General features: G+C 37.2%; 1 protein-coding gene across 1 annotated transcript in view; it reads left to right on the top strand.

Annotated features, from left to right (window-relative positions):
* The window catches only part of RYR2 (ryanodine receptor 2), a 443,307-nt gene that overhangs the window by 416,747 nt on the left and 5,739 nt on the right, over positions 1 to 20,821 (top strand). Inside the window, exons 97-103 of the mRNA XM_059830672.1 lie at positions 2,215 to 2,348; positions 9,243 to 9,248; positions 12,121 to 12,181; positions 13,605 to 13,751; positions 15,629 to 15,763; positions 18,023 to 18,179; positions 20,036 to 20,100. Of these exons, the coding sequence (XP_059686655.1) occupies positions 2,215 to 2,348; positions 9,243 to 9,248; positions 12,121 to 12,181; positions 13,605 to 13,751; positions 15,629 to 15,763; positions 18,023 to 18,179; positions 20,036 to 20,100 (705 nt within the window). The remainder of the gene's footprint in view (positions 1 to 2,214; positions 2,349 to 9,242; positions 9,249 to 12,120; positions 12,182 to 13,604; positions 13,752 to 15,628; positions 15,764 to 18,022; positions 18,180 to 20,035; positions 20,101 to 20,821) is intronic.

Genomic DNA, 20,821 nt, shown 5'->3' with positions numbered 1-20,821 from the left:
GATGTTTAGGCACAGAGCCTGTACTGACCAGCAAATTACATACATGCATCCAGTCCTTTTTGTCTCTTACCACTCTTTTTTCCCCCCCACTTTTTCCTCCCCAAATCACCTAAACCCATCCCTTTTCCCACCTTTGCTTCCACCCTATAACATCCAATAATAAGTTCTGTGCAATCCCCAAATGCTCTTCCTTCTCCATCCCATGATGTATCCCACATCCCTTGGCAGTAACCCTCTTAGTCTGAAAGGTGATCTGCAGAGCTACTCCCAATGACTCATCTTGATGGGTTTCACACCTGGACACTGGGGCTGAGGCTCTCCTGGGACAGCTGTGGGAGGGACTGGGCAGGGTGTCCATTCATTTGGAGTCTGTAATTTGGGTTCCTGCCTGCCATTGTGCACCTGTGCTCCTCTAGGCTTGAGGAGATGGGCCTTTAATGAATGGGCTGATGGCTCCTGTGATAGGCCTGAGAGTAGCTGGGCAGGTTATTCTTTGGACTGTCCCCCCAACCATTGTCTCTCTGTGGTCCTTTGTGGGTGTGCAGATGAGCTCTTATCACATAATGTAACAATCTATCTCTCTCAGAAATAGTCCTCCATAAGCAGAGACTGTTGAAGTTCATTTCAACGTTATGTCAAGTGTTTTCTCAGCTTGCTCTTAGAAAATAAATGTTATCTTCCTAGTGCATTTGGTCACAGTTGAAGAAGAGGGTGTTTATGTGGTTGGATCAGATTTACCCCTTCTTCACGCTATTTAATGCCAATCTTGAATCACAATTTTGGAAACATGTCTTCTTAAATACTAGTAGTTCTTCTGCTTCATAACAGTTTTAGGTCAACCTGTCTAAAAATGCTTTAAGTTGTGTATTCATTTTGCTGTTGAAAGTATTTTTTTGCATATTTGAAGTTTAGATACATATTTCTATCTGTCTATCTAAGCAAAGAGGAGGGAGTATCTTGCACAGAGTACTCAAGAAAGAAAATTCTACATTGCTTCTGTTAATGTAGTAGGTCAAGGAAGGTTCCTATTAAAAGGAAAGGAGAATGGTTTTAAATTGTGTGGAAGGTGTGGTACTTCATCTTTGGCTGAGGAACTGCTCTCCATAGATTTAAGTGCCTTCAAATACAGTATTTTGCAAAGAATGTTTTCTTTTATATATATTTATATATAAATATACTTAAACCCTCAGCCTAGTTAATGATTCAGTCATGAAGCACTGTTTCCAGGCATGTGACAAAGAAGGCTTGTCTCTAAAAATCTGTAAAAATATCAATAAAGATTTAAAGCATTGCTTATTTGAAATCTGGTAAAATACCACCTCACCTGTAGGAGTCATTCAGTTATGATCTTGTAATCCAAAATTTTGTATTTCTTTGAGTATTCTTTTGAAAATGAGAAAAGACAGATAATATTTAGGAAGGAGCTGTGTGTTCAGTGAGAATGAGAGCAAATAAATGTTCATTTCCAGAAAAGTTTCTTATGAGACATGTTAAATTTTGTACGAAAGAGATGGGTGATAGTTTGAATTCACTGAAAATCATTTTTAGCTGTAACTCTCTGTTCAATATCTTTTCATTCCTACATATTCTATGTGTATTATAGTTTCATTGCATTATTAATTAACAAAAACAAGATCATAAAATCATGCAATGGAGCTAGTTAATAAGTGAGGACATTTTTCATGACTCTTTCAATGTGAAATACTTCCCCTTAAAAGAAAAAAAATTCCAAAATTCCAAGTCAAGACATTCAGGTTATTTAAAAAACCTTTTTAAACAGAATAAATATGTATTTTTTTTCTTAAAAGGAATAACTAGTAAGGGTCGAATACTGTCTTTGAGAAATCTTATTTTAATCAGAGCTTTTCACGTAGCTAGGATATTCAAAGCATCTCTCTCCTGTGTGACCTCACAGTGCATTTTTTTGCTGTCAGTGATGGTATTGGTTTAGTTATTCTCCTTCTGCTGCTTTGCTTTCCTCTTCCTGTTTTCATTAAATGAGTAGGAACATCTTATCTTTGACACCCACCTCTTGCCTCTATTGAATTGATTGCAATTGTGCAGGAAAAAAAAAAATTACTGCTGATATGATAGACAGATGGAAACATACAGATGAAAAAGATTGTTTATATTAAACCTCTTGTCTTCAGAAACCAGGCTAAAAACCAGCTGGTCTACTCAACTGATTCTCTTGAATGTTCCTCCTAACTTTAGGTCATGGATAAATATGGTGAGTTCTATGGCCGTGACAGGATCAGTGAGTTACTAGGAATGGACAAAGCTGCTCTCGATTTTAGTGATGCTCGAGAAAAGAAGAAACCAAAGAAGGATAGCTCCTTATCTGCTGTGTAAGCATTTGATTCTGGTTTTTTGTGTGATTGTTTTTTTTTGTTTGAGGCTTTTTTTTTGGGGGGGGGGGGGGGAGGTTTACAAGTTAAAAATCAAGCATTTAGGGTTTGTCATTCAGCTTTGAATTTTCTTGCTGCTCTTCTATGTATAGCTATGTAAGATAAATCAATTCTTAAGTTGAATGATGTAGTGAATTTATTTCATTATAGACAATGTATGCAGGACTACAGTGTTTTTTATGTATGAAGATTTAGTTTAGTGCACAGCTGCTTCAATGCATAACATTCCCACTGTTTTGATAGTGTCATTACAACTGGGCTGGAAACTCCTTTTCATAGTTCTCTCAGTTCAGCTCAGCTGGAAAGAACAGGCAAAACTGGCACTGTGTGTTCTGATTATAAAGAAATGATGGAATAAATTTAACTGATAGTGGCCAGTAAAATCTAGCAAGTTGGATGATTAGTCTTCACATCTTTTTATAATTTGTTTTCCCTAAACTGTGTATTTGCCTATCATCTGAGAGACAGACCTGAAAAAAAGCCCCTAGACATTCAGAGTTGCATTCATTTTCCTTAGGGAAGGGACATCCTCAGTTTTTGTAAAGCACTGCAAAAATGTTTTTTCCAGTTATGCATTATTAAAAAAAAATATTCAAATAGATAGAATATATTTTAACAGATGGACTTTTAATGCTACAGAGATTCTAATGTAAGGGTTTATTTATAGCTTTCTTTAAAAGCAACATTTTATCAATGGGTTTGTAAGGATTATATGAGGTAGAGGTAGACAGTGGGACCACTAGTAGATTGGAACTGCATTGAAGCAAGAGCTGATTTTGTCAAGATGGATCTTTAATATCCATCTTTTGTAAAGATGGATAAATAACCCTGGAGTCCATCTAAACAATCAATCAGCTGCAGTGTTAAGTCCCAAGGACGCTGTGACATTGCAATACTAAATAAAATTTAATATTGTGGCAGAAGTACTTTCCAGAATACTTTCTTACCTACTGTTTTGATGCTGGGTTATAGTAGGACCCATGCTTGAATTTAGAAAAAACATTTTTTATTTCTATGACTTTCATTATTGGTATAAAAAGAAAATGAAACTACTTTCTCTTTCCTGTGTGCTCATAACTCTTATTTGGGAAGGAATTTGAAATAATGTTTCTGTGAATACTCTTGAAAAAACAGACCAGAATGAAGCAGTTGGAGAAGGCTGATGAAATACTTAATTTCAGAATCAGGCCTGAAGGATGTCAGGTTTTTGTTACATCTCTAACGTCTACTCTGTCTTAGATATGTTAAAAAAAAAAGTTGCAACCTCATCTGTCTTTCATGTTTTCTCTGGAGAAATCATTCCATACTCATAACAGATGAATATGCTGTGGGAAAATAAACACCTATGACAGAAATTTACAGAAACTTTTGCATAAAATTCATGTGCTTCAGGAAGGTACACGTATCCACTTTTTACCAGTTTCAAAAATGAACACTAATGAAGCTACTAAAACTTTAGGCATATTCCAGATTCAAGAGTTCAAATATATTTACAGTGCAATGAAGAGAGGTGGGAAAAGCACTGGAGGTGAACCCTTACTTGCACTACTTTTGGGCAAAAAAAATGGAGAACGTTATGACCTGGTGCAGATCCCAGCTCTAGTGCGTCTGCTCCTGTGTTTGCTGGCAGGAGGTGGCCCAGATTGAGGCCAGACCAGATACCTATGTCTCTCTCAACACAGAAGGAAATGCGGCATGTAGCATTTCCATTCCCAGTACAAATGAACCAGGTTTTTCTTCCGTCTCCTTGATCCCTAGCTCCTACTGTTTCTTCCCCTTTCCTGTGGGCAAATAACCTGGGATTCCCTTCCATCTGTCTTTCTGCAAGAGACTCAGAGCACTCTACTTGCAAGTGACCATGCTCCTTCAGAAGCTCCTGCCTGTCCCACTGATACACTGCATAAAAAAGTCCTCAGTATATTGTTGTATTTTAACTCTGGAAGAGCCATTTGGCTTATGGAGGCAGTCTTGAGTATTTTTTTAAGTATAAATATTTAAATTTATAAATATTTATTTAAATATTTTGCAGTATTATTTAAATATAACCAGCTAAGGAGGGTGAGGCAGTTGGAGCTTTACTGTAGATTAGACAGTAAAGACAGTTAAAATTGGCACACTGGGATTGAGACGGTGCACTGTTTTACCATTGAATAAGTTTCCCTTCTGGGGAGGATAGTGTTAAACTAGCTGCAGCATGCATGAGGTATATTTGAGAGAACAATATGAAAGACATGAAGATGAAAGTTATTTATCAGAGGTGTCATAGTGAGGATTACCTCTCAGTCACTTTACCTTCCTAACTGCTGTTGGTTCTGCAGTCATTAGTCTAGTCAGAGTCAATAGAAGCAGCAGCTGAGGCTCGAGCATCTGCAGCAATCAGTGACATAAGGCTAATTTGGGGTAAAATAAGCAGGGCTTCTGTCGAATGCTCATGAGGTAGAAGAATTCTTCCCCTTTCAAGAAGAGAAAAATGTAAATAATTTTCTCATGGAAGATGTGAGGTTTCCATAGTTTGATGAGAAGATAAACCATATCATAAATGTGAAGTGTACAAAGAATGAGTGCAGTTGGCCTCAGAATGTGAAGGAGGTTAAAAGGTCTTATTCTTCCTTGTCACGAGAAACAATAACCTACATTTTCAAAAGATTCTGGAGCAGGTAACCCCCTCATTAGTAATGTAGTATCTTCGAGAACAGTATTGCCTCCGATAAACTAGTAGACTTTTCTCTCAGGTGACAGCCTGCCTCTTGCCCATAATGGCTGGTGAAAAAGTAAGGGAAGTACCAAGATTTATACTTGATATGATGTCATCACAGGATTTACAAACCTGTGGATGTGCCTGTTTGTCCAAATAGAAGTGTATATCTGCAAGTGGGTGGTGGCTTCAGCCTTCATGGTTGAGAGGCAGGCATAGTTACTATTAATGTATATTTTCCAAATTCCCAGCCTATTCCATTAAGAGGAATGATGCGTATGTGGGAAACTCAACTTCAAGCCTTTCCACTTACGGATGCTAACCGTAATAATAATCTTTTGATTATTTACTTGGGAATCTTAAGCCTAGTGGATCCTTGCAGAGGCTTTGTGTAGGATACCTTAACGTAATCATCTATTCTATGTGCTGTATCTCCAAGGCAGACAGGTAATTTAAAGACACAGCGTAACTCATTGCTCTGTTTTCGTTTGTTTCAGTTCAATGCGTTCTTTTTGTAATGGTCAACTGGCACCATTCTCTGTAATGTATCACCTGCTGATGTTGTTAAGTGTCTAGCACAAAAGGAGCACTATTTTGACTTGGTGCAATAAAACTGACAATATTTCCTACCCAGTTGACCAATTATTAAATAATGAATGTTTCTAATCTGATGGGATGCTTTCTATTGTACAAATAGTGACATTAACAGAAGATCTTCCTAAACACGTACATTGAAACGCATTAATTGGTAAGAATGATCATATCTTATTAATGATTTTTTTATAGCTTTAGAAAGATGGGTCATCTTTCTGAACTGTTTTCTCTGTTAGATTAGCCTCCTGAAACAACCTGAAAGAACCTGTAACAGAAAATTTCAGTGTCTGCTACTAAAGTTAATGTGAAGAGCTAACTAATTAAATCTGACTCTTCCCAGTTTTAGTTTGTCTGTCATTTTGGAAAAAGGTTAAATGCTGCTGCAAGGCTATTTTTCAGTTTGAACTTAAAGTAATGTTAGTTGTTCCTCAGTTGGCAATGCCCTGTAGCTGCTCTGAACAGCTCTGATGCACAAACATTAAAATGATTCAGGCTGAGAAGTTCAGAATTTTCTGATTCCAGTTAACATTAGTATCGTTTGGTTGCCTGAGGACTTTTTTTAAAGGGAAGAGTAACTTTTGAAAACATGCTATGTTATACTTGGAACAGCTGAATGCAGTAGGCCTTAAGAAAGAAGCTGTAAAACGTCTGGGTGTTGTTGAAGGTGATGAAATACTAGTGCAGGTTGCAGCCAAATGTAATACAGGCAATTTCTCAGAACTTTCCTATCGTTTATTCACATTGTGCATTCTCACACTGTGCCATCATTCACTGTTGCTAAACTCAGCTACTACAACTGCAGTACTACAGTATATGACAACCTGTTCAATGGTGCAGAAAGAAGTCAAATAAAAATTCGTTCAGACTAGGAAACTCATCCAATATGATACTAATGATATTCCAAGGGAAACTTGAAACCATACTGTTACTTTTTGATTCACAGCTGCAGAGCTTAATTTTTGTGTCACCTCATACTCTTTTAAGTCTTTGAGCTACTTGATCAAGGTAGTGAGCAGAAATACACAGGAGAATGCAGTATTATACATGTTGTTATTGCTTTGCTATCCGTATCAGACTTAAAAAATGAAGATATGGAAATATGAACAGTTCCTTTTTCCATACAGGACAATATTCACATTATTTTTAGGAGTTCTACAGCTATTGCTGTTTGTAAAATGTAAAATCATCAAATTAAATCAACTAGAGATGAGTTCTCCTGGTGCTGGGGAGGGTTTTTTGCCATTTCATGAGAGAGTATCTTGCCTGTCCATAAGCAGTCCTGTCTGTGGTGTTTTATACGTAAGACAAATATAGTTATGAATAGGTGGAATTTAGTCATGAATATAGTTATGAAAAGTCATAAATATGGTTATGAATAGGTGGAATGTCAGTCTAGCCTGACAAATGAGTGGTATAGTGTCAGAATAAAGTAAGGAATCAACTTGCTACAATAATATTTTCAGAAATAAATTTCAAGAGGTTTTGGTTACTTTTACCACCTGTATGTTAGTGAACAATATTTGAATGAGAAACAGTTCTTAACATTTTTGACCTTTTTTTTTGTCCTCTAGGACAGAATTTTGTATAAATTTTGATTTCTTTAATAACTCAAATTTGGGGCTAGAAAATTTTCTTATGAATTGGGGTTGACGAAAATGGTATCAGCAGCTTTTAACTGTGCTAGACTGTTGTTGGAGAAGCCATTTGATTGTTCAAGAAGCATTTCTAGCTTTGGTGAAATGGCAGCATGCTAGATTTATCTTTGAGTACTCTATGGTATCATCTGGAGCATAGCACAGTTTGAGGACTTTTGAGACTAGCATGATTCTAAGAATTTCTTTCAAGATATGAATGCAAATTTTGTTATAGATGCATCTTTCCATCCTTGTAAACTTGAAAGCCTATTAGAAAAACACTTGCAGTTTTTATTTCTCTAGTGTTTGTGGTTTGTTTGTTATGGAAACATCATCCCTGCAATCCTAATCAGACAGTAAATGTCACCCAGTGACTATGGCCTGAGTCACCATGGAAGAAACTCAGGTGAAACCTTAGGCTTTTGTTTCTATAGAGTTGCTGTCTACCATGAGGGGAATAATGAAGCAAAACCAATTGCTGACCCTGCCATCAATGTGCCTAGTAAACTGTGATCAATTAGCATTCTTTAAAAAAGTTTCGGCCACCTTATGAGTTTTAGATTTGTTTACCTAGTAATTTGTTGCCTGTGCATAGGTCAAAAAAACTCCAACAAATGAAATGGTAAAAAAGAAAATTAAAGTCTGTTGAATCTTGTTTAGCTAGGTAATAGACTCTAGAATTCACAATTAGTCTCTATGCTTATGTTATTTTTGTCTTTACAGAGCATTAATAATACAACTGTGCTCTTTCACCTGCTCTGAGCTAAATGTATACTCCTGTGGAAGTTCAGTGAAGGCAGAAAAGTATAATTCACTGTGAATAAAGGGTAAAAAAATTTACCCTAAATAAGTTACTGTATCATCTAAATGTTTTCTGCATCGAAGTAAAATGTATGTATGAAAGATCTGCTGTGTGTAATTTGAGAGCAAGGGTCAAATCTTTCATAAATCAGGAAACTTCTGCTACATTTCTTCTGCTTTTCCCTTTTTGTTCAAGTAGACTAATACACTTCAGAAGGAAAAATGAATTCTTAACTAAAATAGGCTGTAGACTATTTGGAGTAGAGCTCTTGATCTAAGTTTGATTTAATGCTTAATTTAATGCTTGATTTAATCATAGTAGCTCCACTTATATCTATGTAGTGTTTATACTATTATACAGGAGATTCAACTTGAGTCTTTTGCCTTTTAGTTCTATGTATAAAAATGGTATTAATTTTTGGTTGTATTAATGAGGGGGCCAAGGAGGATCTCCATCCTCTACTGGATGCGGCGGGGAATATTGTCACGAAGGATGAGGAAAAGGCTGAGGTACTTAAAGCCTTCTTCGCCTCAGTCTTTAACAGCCACACCAGGTATCCTCAGGGTATCCGTCTCCCTGAGCTGGATGACAGGGATGGAGAGCAAAATAGGCTCCCCATGATCCAGGAGGAAGCAGTTAACGACCTGCTATGCCACCTGGAGACTCATAAGTCTATGGGGCCTGATGGCATCCACCCAAGGGTACTGAGGGAGCTGGCGGAGGAGCTTGCCAAGCCGCTCTCCATCATTTATCAACAGTCCTGGTCAATGGGGGAGGTCCCGGATGACTGGAGGCTTGCCAACGTGACGCCCACCTACAAGAAGGGTCGGAAGGAGGATCTGGGGAACTACAGGCCTGTCAGCCTGACCTCGGTGCCGGGGAAGGTTATGGAGAGGCTCATCCTGAGGGCGCTCACGGGACACGTGCAGGATACCCAAGGGATCAGGCCAAGCCAGCACGGGTTCATGAAAGGCAGGTCCTGCTTGACCAACCTGATCTCCTTCTATGACCAGGTGACCCGCCTAGTGGATGAGGGGAAGGCTGTTGATGTTGTCTACCTGGACTTCAGCAAAGCCTTTGACACTGTTCCCCACAGTATTCTCCTAGAGAAGCTGGTGGCCCGTGGTTTAGACAGGTACACTCTTCGCTGGGTAAAAAACTGGCTGGATGGCTGAGCCCAGAGAGTTGTAGTGAATGGGGTGAAATCCAGCTGGCGGCCGGTCACAAGCGGAGTCCCCCAGGGCTCAGTTTTGGGACCGGTCTTGTTTAATGTCTTCATTGATGATCTGGATGAGGGGATAGAGTGCACCCTCAGCAAGTTTGCAGATGACACCAAGTTGGGAGGGAGTGTTGATCTGCTTGAGGGTAGGAAGGCTCTGCAGAGGGATCTGGACAGGCTGGATCGATGGGCTGAGGCCAACCGGATGAAGTTCAATAAGGCCAAGTGCCGGGTTCTACACTTTGGCCACAACAACCCCAGGCAATGCTACAGGCTTAGGGACGAGTGGCTGGAAAGCTGCCCTGCAGAAAAGGACCTGGGGGTGTTGATTGACAGCCGGCTGAAGATGAGCCAGCAGTGTGCCCTGGTGGCCAAGAAGGCCAACGGCATCCTGGCTTGTATCAGAAATGGTGTGGCCAGCAGGAGCAGGGAGGTGATCATGCCTCTGTACTCGGCTCTGGTGAGGCCGCACCTCGAATACTGTGTTCAGTTTTGGGCCCCTCACTACAAGAAAGACATTGAGGTGCTGGAGTGTGTCCAGAGAAGGGCGACGAAGCTGGTGAGGGGTCTGGAACACAAGTCTTATGAGGAGCGGCTGAGGGAGCTGGGGTTGTTTAGCCTGGAGAAGAGGAGGCTGAGGGGAGACCTTATCGCTCTCTACAACTACCTGAAGGGGGGTTGCAGAGAGGTGGGTGTTGGTCTCTTCTCCCAAGTGACTAGCGACAGGACTAGAGGAAATGGCCTCAAGTTGCGCCAGGGGAGGTTCAGGCTGGATATTAGGAAAAAGTTCTTTACTGAGAGAGTAGTGAAACATTGGAATAGGCTGCCCAGGGAGGTGGTAGAGTCACCCTCCCTGGAGGTATTCAAGGAGCGTGTGGATGTGGCATTGTGGGATGTAGCTTGATGGACATGGTGCTGTGTGGTGTTGGGTGGGTTGGTTTTTGGTGTGTTGTGCCTTGTTGTTGTTGTGTGGTGGTTGGCTTGCGTGGGTTGTTTGTTTGGTTTTTTTGTTTGTTTGTTTGGTTTTTTTTTTTTTTTTTTTTCCCAGGTTGGACTTGATGATCTTACAGGTCTTTTCCAACCGTAGTGATTCCGTGATTCTGTGATTCTGAGTAAATACTGTTGCGTATAATACAAGTAGGAGTTTGGTATTTTGATGGCAAACTATTGCTTGGGAGTGTAATATTCAAATAAAGCTATTTCTTTTATGTGGTTAGTGGCTCTGGCTATACAAGTAAGAATTTTGAAAATCAGACCTTGGTAGATCAGGGTTTAACTCTTGGTATTCCATCTGAGGCCTCAGGTAATTCCATATAAACATCTGGCACAGAAGTGCTACGTACTTTCATATATGGCAGGTGTGTGACATCTGCCAGCATTATTCCTACTTATTTAGTTATCGTCAGCAGCTCTTCTCTTTCAGGAACACTGGATTCACTCACATTTTAAGGATAAAAGTAGGACAGATGACATTTTTCATGCTATTATTTATATTTGTTCCTGAATTGTGATCCAGGTTTAGAATTTTTTTTTGTGTCAGTGTAATACAGATGATCAAAACCTTTCCAAAAAGAAAAAGTCAAAAACTAGAGAGGACAAGATACAGTTACAAGCAAAAATGGTATACTTCGTGTTTGGTAAGTTAGTTGTATCACTTCTCTATAGAGGAAAAAAAAAAAAAATGCTTCAAGGAAATGAATGGGTTTAATTCTAGTGCAAAAAATGTAGCCTAAAGTTGGGACATTTATTTGTGTTGATAGAGTAAGAGAAGAATTAATACCTAAAGGTATTAATTAAAGAAATAAAAGGGAAAAATTTGGAGAGAATACTTTTTCATATCAGTCTGTACAACATAGAAGTTTGTTGAAGAGAGGAGAGCGGTAGAAGAGGCTAACTGGCTAATATAACAAAGCGACAAAAACTGTGGAAGAAACTGGGAGCCCAGACCTGGACCCAGCACTCCAGGTGTGGCCTTACCAGTGCTGAGTTAGAGGGGAAGGATCACCTCCCTCGACCTGCTGGCTATACTCCTCCTATGGAGCGCAGGGTACCATTAGCCTTCTTTGCAGTGAGGGTGCGTTGCTGGCTTATGCTCAACTTGTAGTCCACCAAGAACCCCAGGTCCTTTTCTGCAAAAGCTTTTAAAATACATTTCTCTTTCATTCACATTTATTCCTGGTATCAGTGGGAAAAGCGAAGGACACGAGCTCTAAGATTCATTTCACCTAACTTTGTCTGTCTTTAATATCATCTAATTGTATCACCCAAGGTATGCTATCATAACTAATGGTAGAGAATTGGTGTTTTGGGGTGCAAATTCTCTGACCTTTTTTGACAGTTACTTTAGGCTTAGATGGGTCACATTTAAAAAAAAAAAAAAATCTCTTTTTTTCTCCATGGATTATAAAGACAGTTCATTTCACTTGTATGTATATGATAACATTGTAGACATCGATCAACATTAGGTCTGATGAATCCAAACCAGTATTTATTAATCTGTTTTTCTGGGTTTTTTTGTGTGTGGGGTTTGGGTTTTTTGGGGGATTTTTTTTTGTTGTTGTTGTTTTTGGGGTTTTTTTTTTTTGGACAGGTCCGTTCCAGAGTAAAAGTGTGAATTAGAACAATGTTCTGATGTATTTCAGGTTTTGGAGAAATAGATTAGCAGTTGTCTTCTGTGTTTATGTGACAATACACTTCCTACAGATTGTGTTGCATATTTTCCTATTGTGTTTTGATATATAATGCAATTTATTCATTTATTTTTACAGGCTAAATTCCATTGATGTTAAGTATCAGATGTGGAAATTAGGAGTTGTTTTCACTGATAATGTAAGTTTATCAGTATATATATATCTATACATACATATATGTATATATTCACCTTCTAAAAAGCAATATACGCTTGGAAACCCAAAGAGCTTCAGAGGGAGGTATGAAACACTCTGGATTATATTTAATTTACTACATAAATGAAGAAAATCTTGGAAGCTTAAAAAGACATTGCCAAAATCTTTTCCCAGTTACATAGGTATTACCCTATAGAACCTCAGTCAATTCCTGTCCCCCCCCTTCTGATACGCTTTATTCAGGAGCAATAAGCAAGCACTGCGCTGTAGCATTAGAAAACTGACTCCATAAATTCTAATTGCCACTTTTCATAAACTTTATGAACACTTAAATATTCCTGGAGCACAGTCATTTTGGTATAGTTAATGTAGGTGGAATTGCTAAAATTTGTATCACTGAAACTGGTAGTAGGATGTGACACAGAATGAGGCTTATGATTTTAATCATTTGAAAAAAATGAGTCTTTAAAAACAAAAGAAAAGGAATGATAAACAAGAATGACTGTTAAAATACCTTGCAGTTTAAGACTTCATCCATCATATGATTAAGTCTATTATAAAATCATAATTAAAATTATTACATTATTAAATCATATGATTATTAAGTTTGTATGATTATTAAAAGTCTTATGATTATCTCTTGCCTAACTCTGCTTATTTTACTGGTGGATAAAATGGTTGAGGAACAAACGATTTTGGAATTAGGACTGCTGGAGAATGAAAGTGTAATCTGACTTTAGTTGGGAAGAGTGGAATGATAAGTCTCCAGGTCTACAGACAGCATGATCTGTAAAGAGTTAGAATTTGTTCAGGATTAGTTTTTTTTTCTAAGGGAGGGACTTTAATTTCTCTTATAAATAAGTACTTGTCTTTAAGTCCAATAAAAATTAAATGGTAGAGGAAAAGATAAAATTAACATTTGTAATAATAGTAAACTACTTAAATAATACTAATATGTTTAAGTAGTAGTTTAGTAGTTTGAGTTATAAAATTCCTTTTGTTGCTTGCAGAGTCCTTTCATTTGTCATAAACCACCTTAGGGCTTTAATATTTTAATGTAATTATTTAGAAATTTATAAAAAATAATTTAAATTAGAAAAATTTTTTACATTAAAAACATTAACAAATAAGGGTTTAGCAATTTCAAAATTAGTTTTTACAAATTAAAATTTAGAATATATTAATTTTGACCATGTCTTGTGAACATTGTATTTGCTGTTTTAATACTTTTGCACAAAGAGAAAATTCTCAAAGATCTCTAGCAAATTTTATGTTAAAAAAAAAAGTTGTTTTCTATTTAAAGAAAAGCACATTCAAGCAATTTCTACCTTTCCTTCATGTTTTGAATTAAGCTAAACATAACAGCCATGAGTTTTATTTTGTGATGTACTTGTTTTTTCTGTTAGTCTTTCCTTTATCTAGCGTGGTACATGACCATGTCAGTCCTTGGCCATTACAACAATTTTTTCTTTGCTGCTCATCTCCTTGACATTGCAATGGGATTCAAGACATTACGAACTATTCTGTCATCAGTGACCCACAATGGCAAACAGGTATCAACTGTCATCTCTTTTCAGGTTTTTTACTTAAGGAGTACACAGGAAAGATCACTTCATGACTTAATTCAGCTGCTCTGCAGATTGACAACGGAATTGTTCTTTCATCATGAAGTTTAGAATTTGGCTTGGTGGGGAAACTAGCCAATGGGATTTATAAGCATAAGAAAAAGGGACTAGGATGTATGACAGTCTCTAGCTGTTATGAGCAACTGTGTCATAAAGTTGCTGTTTAAAAGTTTTTCAAGAATCATCTAAAGAAAGGTCCATTTGAGACCCAGTTACTTTTTCTGTTAGAGGACTGTTTGAGAAACTCAGCTCTTTGATAGTAAGAAATCTTTTCGTAAAGAAGCTATAAAATCTGAAATTGCATTTCAGATTTAAGTAAAGAAAATAAGTAAGGCTTTTAGTCTACTGAGATCTGTTGTAGGAATGGCATTTAATGTAACCTGAGACTTAGTGTTCCTCAAGTCTGATGGCCTTCCTAGTTCAAGGACCTTTGTAAACAATTTTTAATGATAAAAAAGCCATCCTTGGTCTGCTTAGAAGATCTTCCAGCAAGGCAGCTAGTATAATTCTTACTCAAGTGAGATGGGAATGGTAGCACAAAGGTCATGTGCTGTTGTGGTTAAGAGGGAACTTCAGTTCTGACTTTATACAATGTAGATGCTTTAGAAGTCTGGTGGCAAGTGCCATTTCAAAATATATGAGTAGCAAGTTATTTTTCAGTGGTTTTGTTTTTATTCTCTTTTGTTTTAAGCAAGTTTGATACTAGAAAAACATAAAATCATTAGCAAGGATTTTTTTATAAATGCAAAGGGTGATTGATTTAATTTCATTTTGCCTTCAAATGCACAGTCCCTGTCAATATTTTTTAAGAAATAATACACATTTAAACGGACACAGTGTATATTTCAAAATACCTAGTGAAACACATGTCATATAGAAGACTCTTAAGTATAAACTCACCTGGACAAACTGTTAATTTCTGTTGCAAATTTAAGTTTCATTTGTGGAACAAAAATTGTGTCTTAAAGTTACAGAAAACAACATACTGCATTCTTTGCCCTTTAAAGAACAGTATTTCTCAAATTCTTTATTCTGATTTCTTAAAAGAACAGAAAAGAAAAAAAATCAGTCTGCACCTAAAAAAAAAAAAAGTGAAGTATTCTACTTTTTAAAAATAGTCCAATTGTTTTAGCAAATTATCTATGAAGTAAGGGGGCATTATTTATGATAAGGAACTTTTTAGGTCTAGCAGCTATGCAAGTGAAATATCAATCTGCAGGATATTGCAGTTCACTTCCAGCTGCTTCCCATAAAACTCAAGGCAAAATTTTAATGATGCTGCAGTTGAGCAGTGGGGCATTTATTGCTGCTTCTCTGAGGTAGATATTAAAATATTAGGAACAGTTTGTTTTATGTGTGATTTCATAGATGTAAGCAATATTGTTTCAGTATTAAATTAGTAGAAATACTATATTGCAATTATATAAGAGGTGATATTAAATAGTAGTACTATTAGGCAGTAAACTTTCAGGTATTTTTGTCTGATTGTGTGGGGTTTATATGATTCTGATGCATTGTTTGTTTGTGTATGTATCCACTAGATTTTGCAAGATTTGTCTTAGTAATTGTGTTTCTGAAGCATAGTTTTCCTTCAAAATAAAACAGGTGAAATGCACAATCTTTGCATGAAAATATGCAGATTTATTACCAAATATTACAAAGATATGCAAAGAGACAAAGTAAAGAAATTTTTTCTTCTGCTAGTACATATAGGTTATTGTTACTTTCCTTCTCTTTTTACAAAGAAAATTGTATTGCATAATTCCATGCTGGTATTATATCCACTCTATAATTTTGTCTTTCAGCTTGTACTAACAGTGGGATTACTGGCAGTAGTAGTATACTTGTATACAGTAGTGGCATTCAATTTTTTTCGCAAGTTCTACAACAAGAGTGAAGACGGTGATATGCCAGACATGAAATGTGATGATATGCTAACAGTAAGTCTTATTTTGCTTTCTGGATTTTTTCTTAAACTGTTATGTTTTTGTGCTGACCTTCTTGTAATTGCTATTCATACAGCCGTATCATTAGCCAGCAACAGGAAAAACTATAATTGAAGGCAAAGGAACAAATATAATGAACATCCCTAACAACTAGATATACCCTGTATATGTTAAACAAACACATCTATAAATGAATAGAAGAAATGTGATGGTATTCTTTGCTGTAGTTTCTCAAAAATTGAAAACCAACTACAAGCTGTGAAGCTGAGCTGAGTCAGTTAAAGGACAGTATTTCTGAATCTTGAGGTTCTACAGGCCGTTCAGGAGGAGGGTCAGTTATAGGCAAGGGCTTTCATAACTAATTTAGGTACTGAAATGCTTGTTTAAGCTTGGAAATCCGTGTTTCCCTTAGCATGAATTGCCATGACTATCTTCAATTGGCAATTCTGTTACTGAAATCTCTCCTGTGCTCAGAACCACTGAAAATTATTTTGTGCTTACTGAGACAGTGCTAGGCTTTGCTGTTGTGGATGGTAGGTGGAGCTTAAATCACAAAGAATTTCTAAGATGCATTGCCATTAATATCCTTCCAAAAGCAATCATGTACAACAAAGTTGTGTTTGTATGTTATGCAATATGAATCACTTCCAGGGAACTGACACCATTTAAAAACCCAAAAATTAGAAAAATTGTGGAAGCAGACTAGTATGTCTATGTTTTTGTCCCGTTTGGGACATTCAGTACAAGAAAGACATAGATAAACTGGAGCATAAATCAGTGGAGGGCCACTAAATTGTCAGGTGCTGGAGCACTTGCCCTGGGAGGAGAGGCTGAGGGAATTGAGCTTCTTTGGCCTGGAGAAGAGAAAGCTTCAGGGTGGGGAGGAGTGTAAGAGCAGCTCGCCAGTGCCTACAGAGGGGTTATTGGGTAGACAAATCCAGGTTCTTTACAGCAGTGTGTGGCAGGAGACTATGGACATAAAGTGTAAAAAGGTGTTCTAACTGAGGAGAGCCAAGCAGTAGATCAGGTTGCTCAGAGAGGTTGTGCAGTCTCCATCCTTAGGAGGTTGTAACGACCTGACTGGATAAAGCCCAGAGAAACTTTGTCTGACCTTATAGTAGACCCTGCTTGGAGCAAGATTTGGACCAGAGATCTCCCAAAGTCCTTTCTGACCTGAACTGCTCTGTTATTCTCTGAAAATACACTTATTAAAAGGCTATAATGCTGTACAGGAATGAGTTAGAATAACATGGTATGTTCTATAAAATCAGGGTTCTCTTTTGTAAAAGTGGTAAGACTTGCAATGCGATGTTAAAAAAAAAAAGTACAGAGAATATATATTGATTATTAGAAATAGAAAAATAACTTCTAAATCTTTCCATATAACTAACACTACATTCACTCATTAAGTTAATGATTGACTTTCAATGGTGAATTAAAAACTATTTCTAAAAATTTTTGCATTTTTCAGCCATTGGTCACTCAGCATTATATGTTACTGTATCAGTTTCTTACAGAAGAGATTTTGGGTGTAAGTGTGGCATAGAAATAAAAGAATGGATTTTTTTGTATGCTTAGGTTTTAGAAGTTATTGTTATTGTCATCACTACTTTTCGATAGGGAGTAAGAACCCTGGACCTGTAGGTTGCAAAGCTACTTAAAGAAAAAGAACCAATCCCCGGCTCCAGACCTCTGAGAGTGATATAATAATTTTCTATTAAATTATAGCATGATAAACTGGAAATTTTTCATGGTCAGCATCCCACATAAGTATACCGAGAGACCTACTATACCACTTTTCAGATCATAGTTTCACAGTATTAGTCTCAGACATTTTCCATCATTAGCCTGTCCTCTGCACAAACATTCTCAAAGTTTTTTGTTTGGTTTGGTTTGTTTTTTTAATTTTTTTGTTTGAAACATCAAAGATGGGGAAAGTTACTCACTTTTGCACATTACTGAAACGATTGTCTGTGAGTCATGGTGTGCTGCTGGGCTCAAGGTAGTTGAACCTTTGATCTTTTTTGAACTGTTACATAATGACAGAACATGAAATACTGCAGCTTCAGCTGCACAGCAGCATTTCACCTCCCTCAGAAATACACGTAACCTCAAAGGGGAGAAAAGGATCATTTGACATAGTATAGTTGCTAGACCGTAGACCAGTTCGGCCAATTACTGAATTTGCAACAATGGGTATTTTTACTTTTAGCTGCAGGCAAACCTTGTATCCCTTTGTTTTGTGTTTTCTAGTGCTACATGTTTCACATGTACGTTGGAGTACGTGCAGGTGGAGGCATTGGTGATGAAATAGAGGATCCAGCAGGAGATGAATATGAAATCTATCGGATTATCTTTGACATCACCTTCTTCTTCTTTGTGATTGTCATCCTGCTTGCAATTATTCAAGGTATATGTTTGTAACCCGTGGTGAGACTGAAAGCGTTACTTAGCAGTACAAAGATCTTTGTGCTATGGTAATCACACACCTAAGGTTCAACCAGGACTCCAAGGCAGATCATGAAGCACAGATTTATATAATAAATCACACCCAGCTGCTTTTATCCGTAAGCTGTTCTTCCCAGTCTCTGTAAAATCAACAGTGTCAGTGGAATCAGCTGGATCAGTGGAAACAAAAGAAAGCTCTTTGCTGTGAGAATACTGGTGTCACTACAATTTCTATCTTCTCATTGCCCTTTCTAAAAGTCTCCTGTAAATGATCAGCAAGAGAAGTGATTAGAGATCTTGTGGCATACCTTGAAATTGTCTTTCAGCATAACCCACGCTTCGTGAGCTTATGTGGACAAAATCAGTAGCAGGTGCTGTCAGTATTCCCCCTGCCATCATCTAATGATCTTGACTGTCAGGTAAATCTTCAGATTGGTGGTAGTGGTGTGACAATTGGAATATACCTTTAAGAGGTTTAATCTTTTCTTACATAAAACCCTCTCTTTGGTGTGATGCCTGCTTACATGAACTATGTCAAAGAGTAAAGAAAGGTGCTTGATATGAAACAGCTTTAATATATCCTGGTTAATGACAATGGAAAGTCAGCTGCCATCAGGTTAGCTTCTGAATTTGAGTGAAACTATTTTACTGATAGAGTGGCTTGCTGTTGTAATCTGGATAACGGATACTGAATTTTGTGTCAGGGTTTTTTCTATTATGTTTGTATTAACGATGTTTAATGTTATTACCTAAAGTACTTAAAAGCCCCATACCTTCAAAAGATTGTCAAGAACGCCCAGAAGATCATCTTTTATTAAAGTTTGCACAGATTAACAGAATTATATTCTTGATTTTGGAAAAACATGTGATGATTTTTGCTAGGTCCAGTTGCTGTTATAAATAGTGATACCTTATTGTTTTCTGTCAGCTGACAGTTGGGTAACTTATGATGATTTTGACAGCAGTAAAGATGCTTTCTCACTTCCTACAAGGAAGCTTAGAAGGCAACTCTGAGCTTGTGGTAAATTGTTTATAACTTACTCAAGCAATAAGTTTTTTAAAGAGCTTGGGGAGGGTGCAAAATTTTTTATAGCTTGAAGTGGCATATCTCATACTGTTTGTTTCTTCATTTTGTGACTGGCTGAAGAGTAGAGGCCTTAGCTGTCAAGCTTTGAGTATAATTCTCATCTGGTATTCATCAGTTTTACAGCACAGTAGTGTCAATAATGATTGTGGAGTTAGTCCTTATTTGTATTGGTGTAAGCAAAGGCAGAATCATAAAGAATATATGATTTGAGCCAGAGAGCATGTGGTGGTTTTTCTTCTTCTTCCTATATCTCCCTGAAATGACCCCTTAGTTCTGTAGAGCTCTGACAGTGGAACCTCATACTACATAACAACCATAATGAGAGAGGATGCACAGAGCTCTGGGCCTCTCTGTATCTGCCATGTAATAAATCCCTGAACTCTGTTAAATGTACAGTCACTGTTAAACATCCATCACTGTAAAACCACGTGAGTTTTCATGGACTGAGTCAAGATTAGAGCATGGTGAATAAAACAGAAGTCTGCTTGTCCCATTTTATAATTCCAAATGGTACTGCCAGCCACGTTACTGGTAGCTATTTTCTTTGACTTGCTCATTTTTCTTCATGTATTGAGTTGTTTTTATGGTCTTTGGAATGTATATTGGCTTCTATTATTTCTGCACAAGATTCTCGTTTCATATTCTTTGTCAGAGTTATCCCTGGATTTCCAAATATTCTTTGTCACAGTTCTGTTCTTGAACACTAACTGTCACTTTAACTTAAACCCTAGGTTTAATTATTGATGCTTTTGGTGAGTTAAGAGATCAGCAAGAGCAAGTTAAGGAAGACATGGAGGTAAGAACATCCAATTGCTGAACCATACCCTGTTTTCAGGTTTCATGAATATCTGTTTTCAATCAAAATGTGATCTAGCTCGTGGATAGGTTTTTAAACTAAGAGGAAAATACAGTTCTGTACATGGTCCAATATCCTACAATGTCCTGCATGAGATTCTACTCTCACATCTCAGTTAATTAGATGGAAATAATAACTGAGGGTTTTTTATTGACTTTTTTTGTATCTATTCAAATGTAAGAACTTACATCAGTAGTTCTGTTAGTACCCAAAAAAATTCTTTTTAGACAATTTTATGAAGAGAAAACTTTGCTAATATCCAGGTTCTGAATAGCATTTACCACTCTTTGCTGCCTCCTGTGAAAGAGGCATGCTATGCTTTGACAGGTGCTAGCTGCCACCTTGCATGTCTCTTTGCATGGGACTCAAACCCAGGTTGCCTAAACTGATATTCTGCTCTAAGCATATTTTGGATTTGTTTGCCAATTCCTAGTATGGATTTTTTAAATACCTCCAGATCAAGTGTGGACAAATTATTGCTGTCAGTGATAAGTTAATAAAAATTCAGACAAAAGCCTAACAGCTTATTTTCTCATGACTTCTTAAAGTTTAGACTAATCCCTGTATCTTAATTTTTGTAAACAAGAAAAATCTTTGTACATTGCTTTATATTATAATGAATTACATGTCTGTGGCTATTTAAGTCTTTTGGATCTTCAGA

This window comes from Gavia stellata, chromosome 2 (genome assembly GCF_030936135.1).
Source record: "Gavia stellata isolate bGavSte3 chromosome 2, bGavSte3.hap2, whole genome shotgun sequence".
Taxonomy (NCBI): domain Eukaryota; kingdom Metazoa; phylum Chordata; class Aves; order Gaviiformes; family Gaviidae; genus Gavia; species Gavia stellata.
The sequence above is the reverse complement of the archived record's forward strand: the minus strand, read 5'-3'. Positions and strand labels throughout refer to the sequence as shown.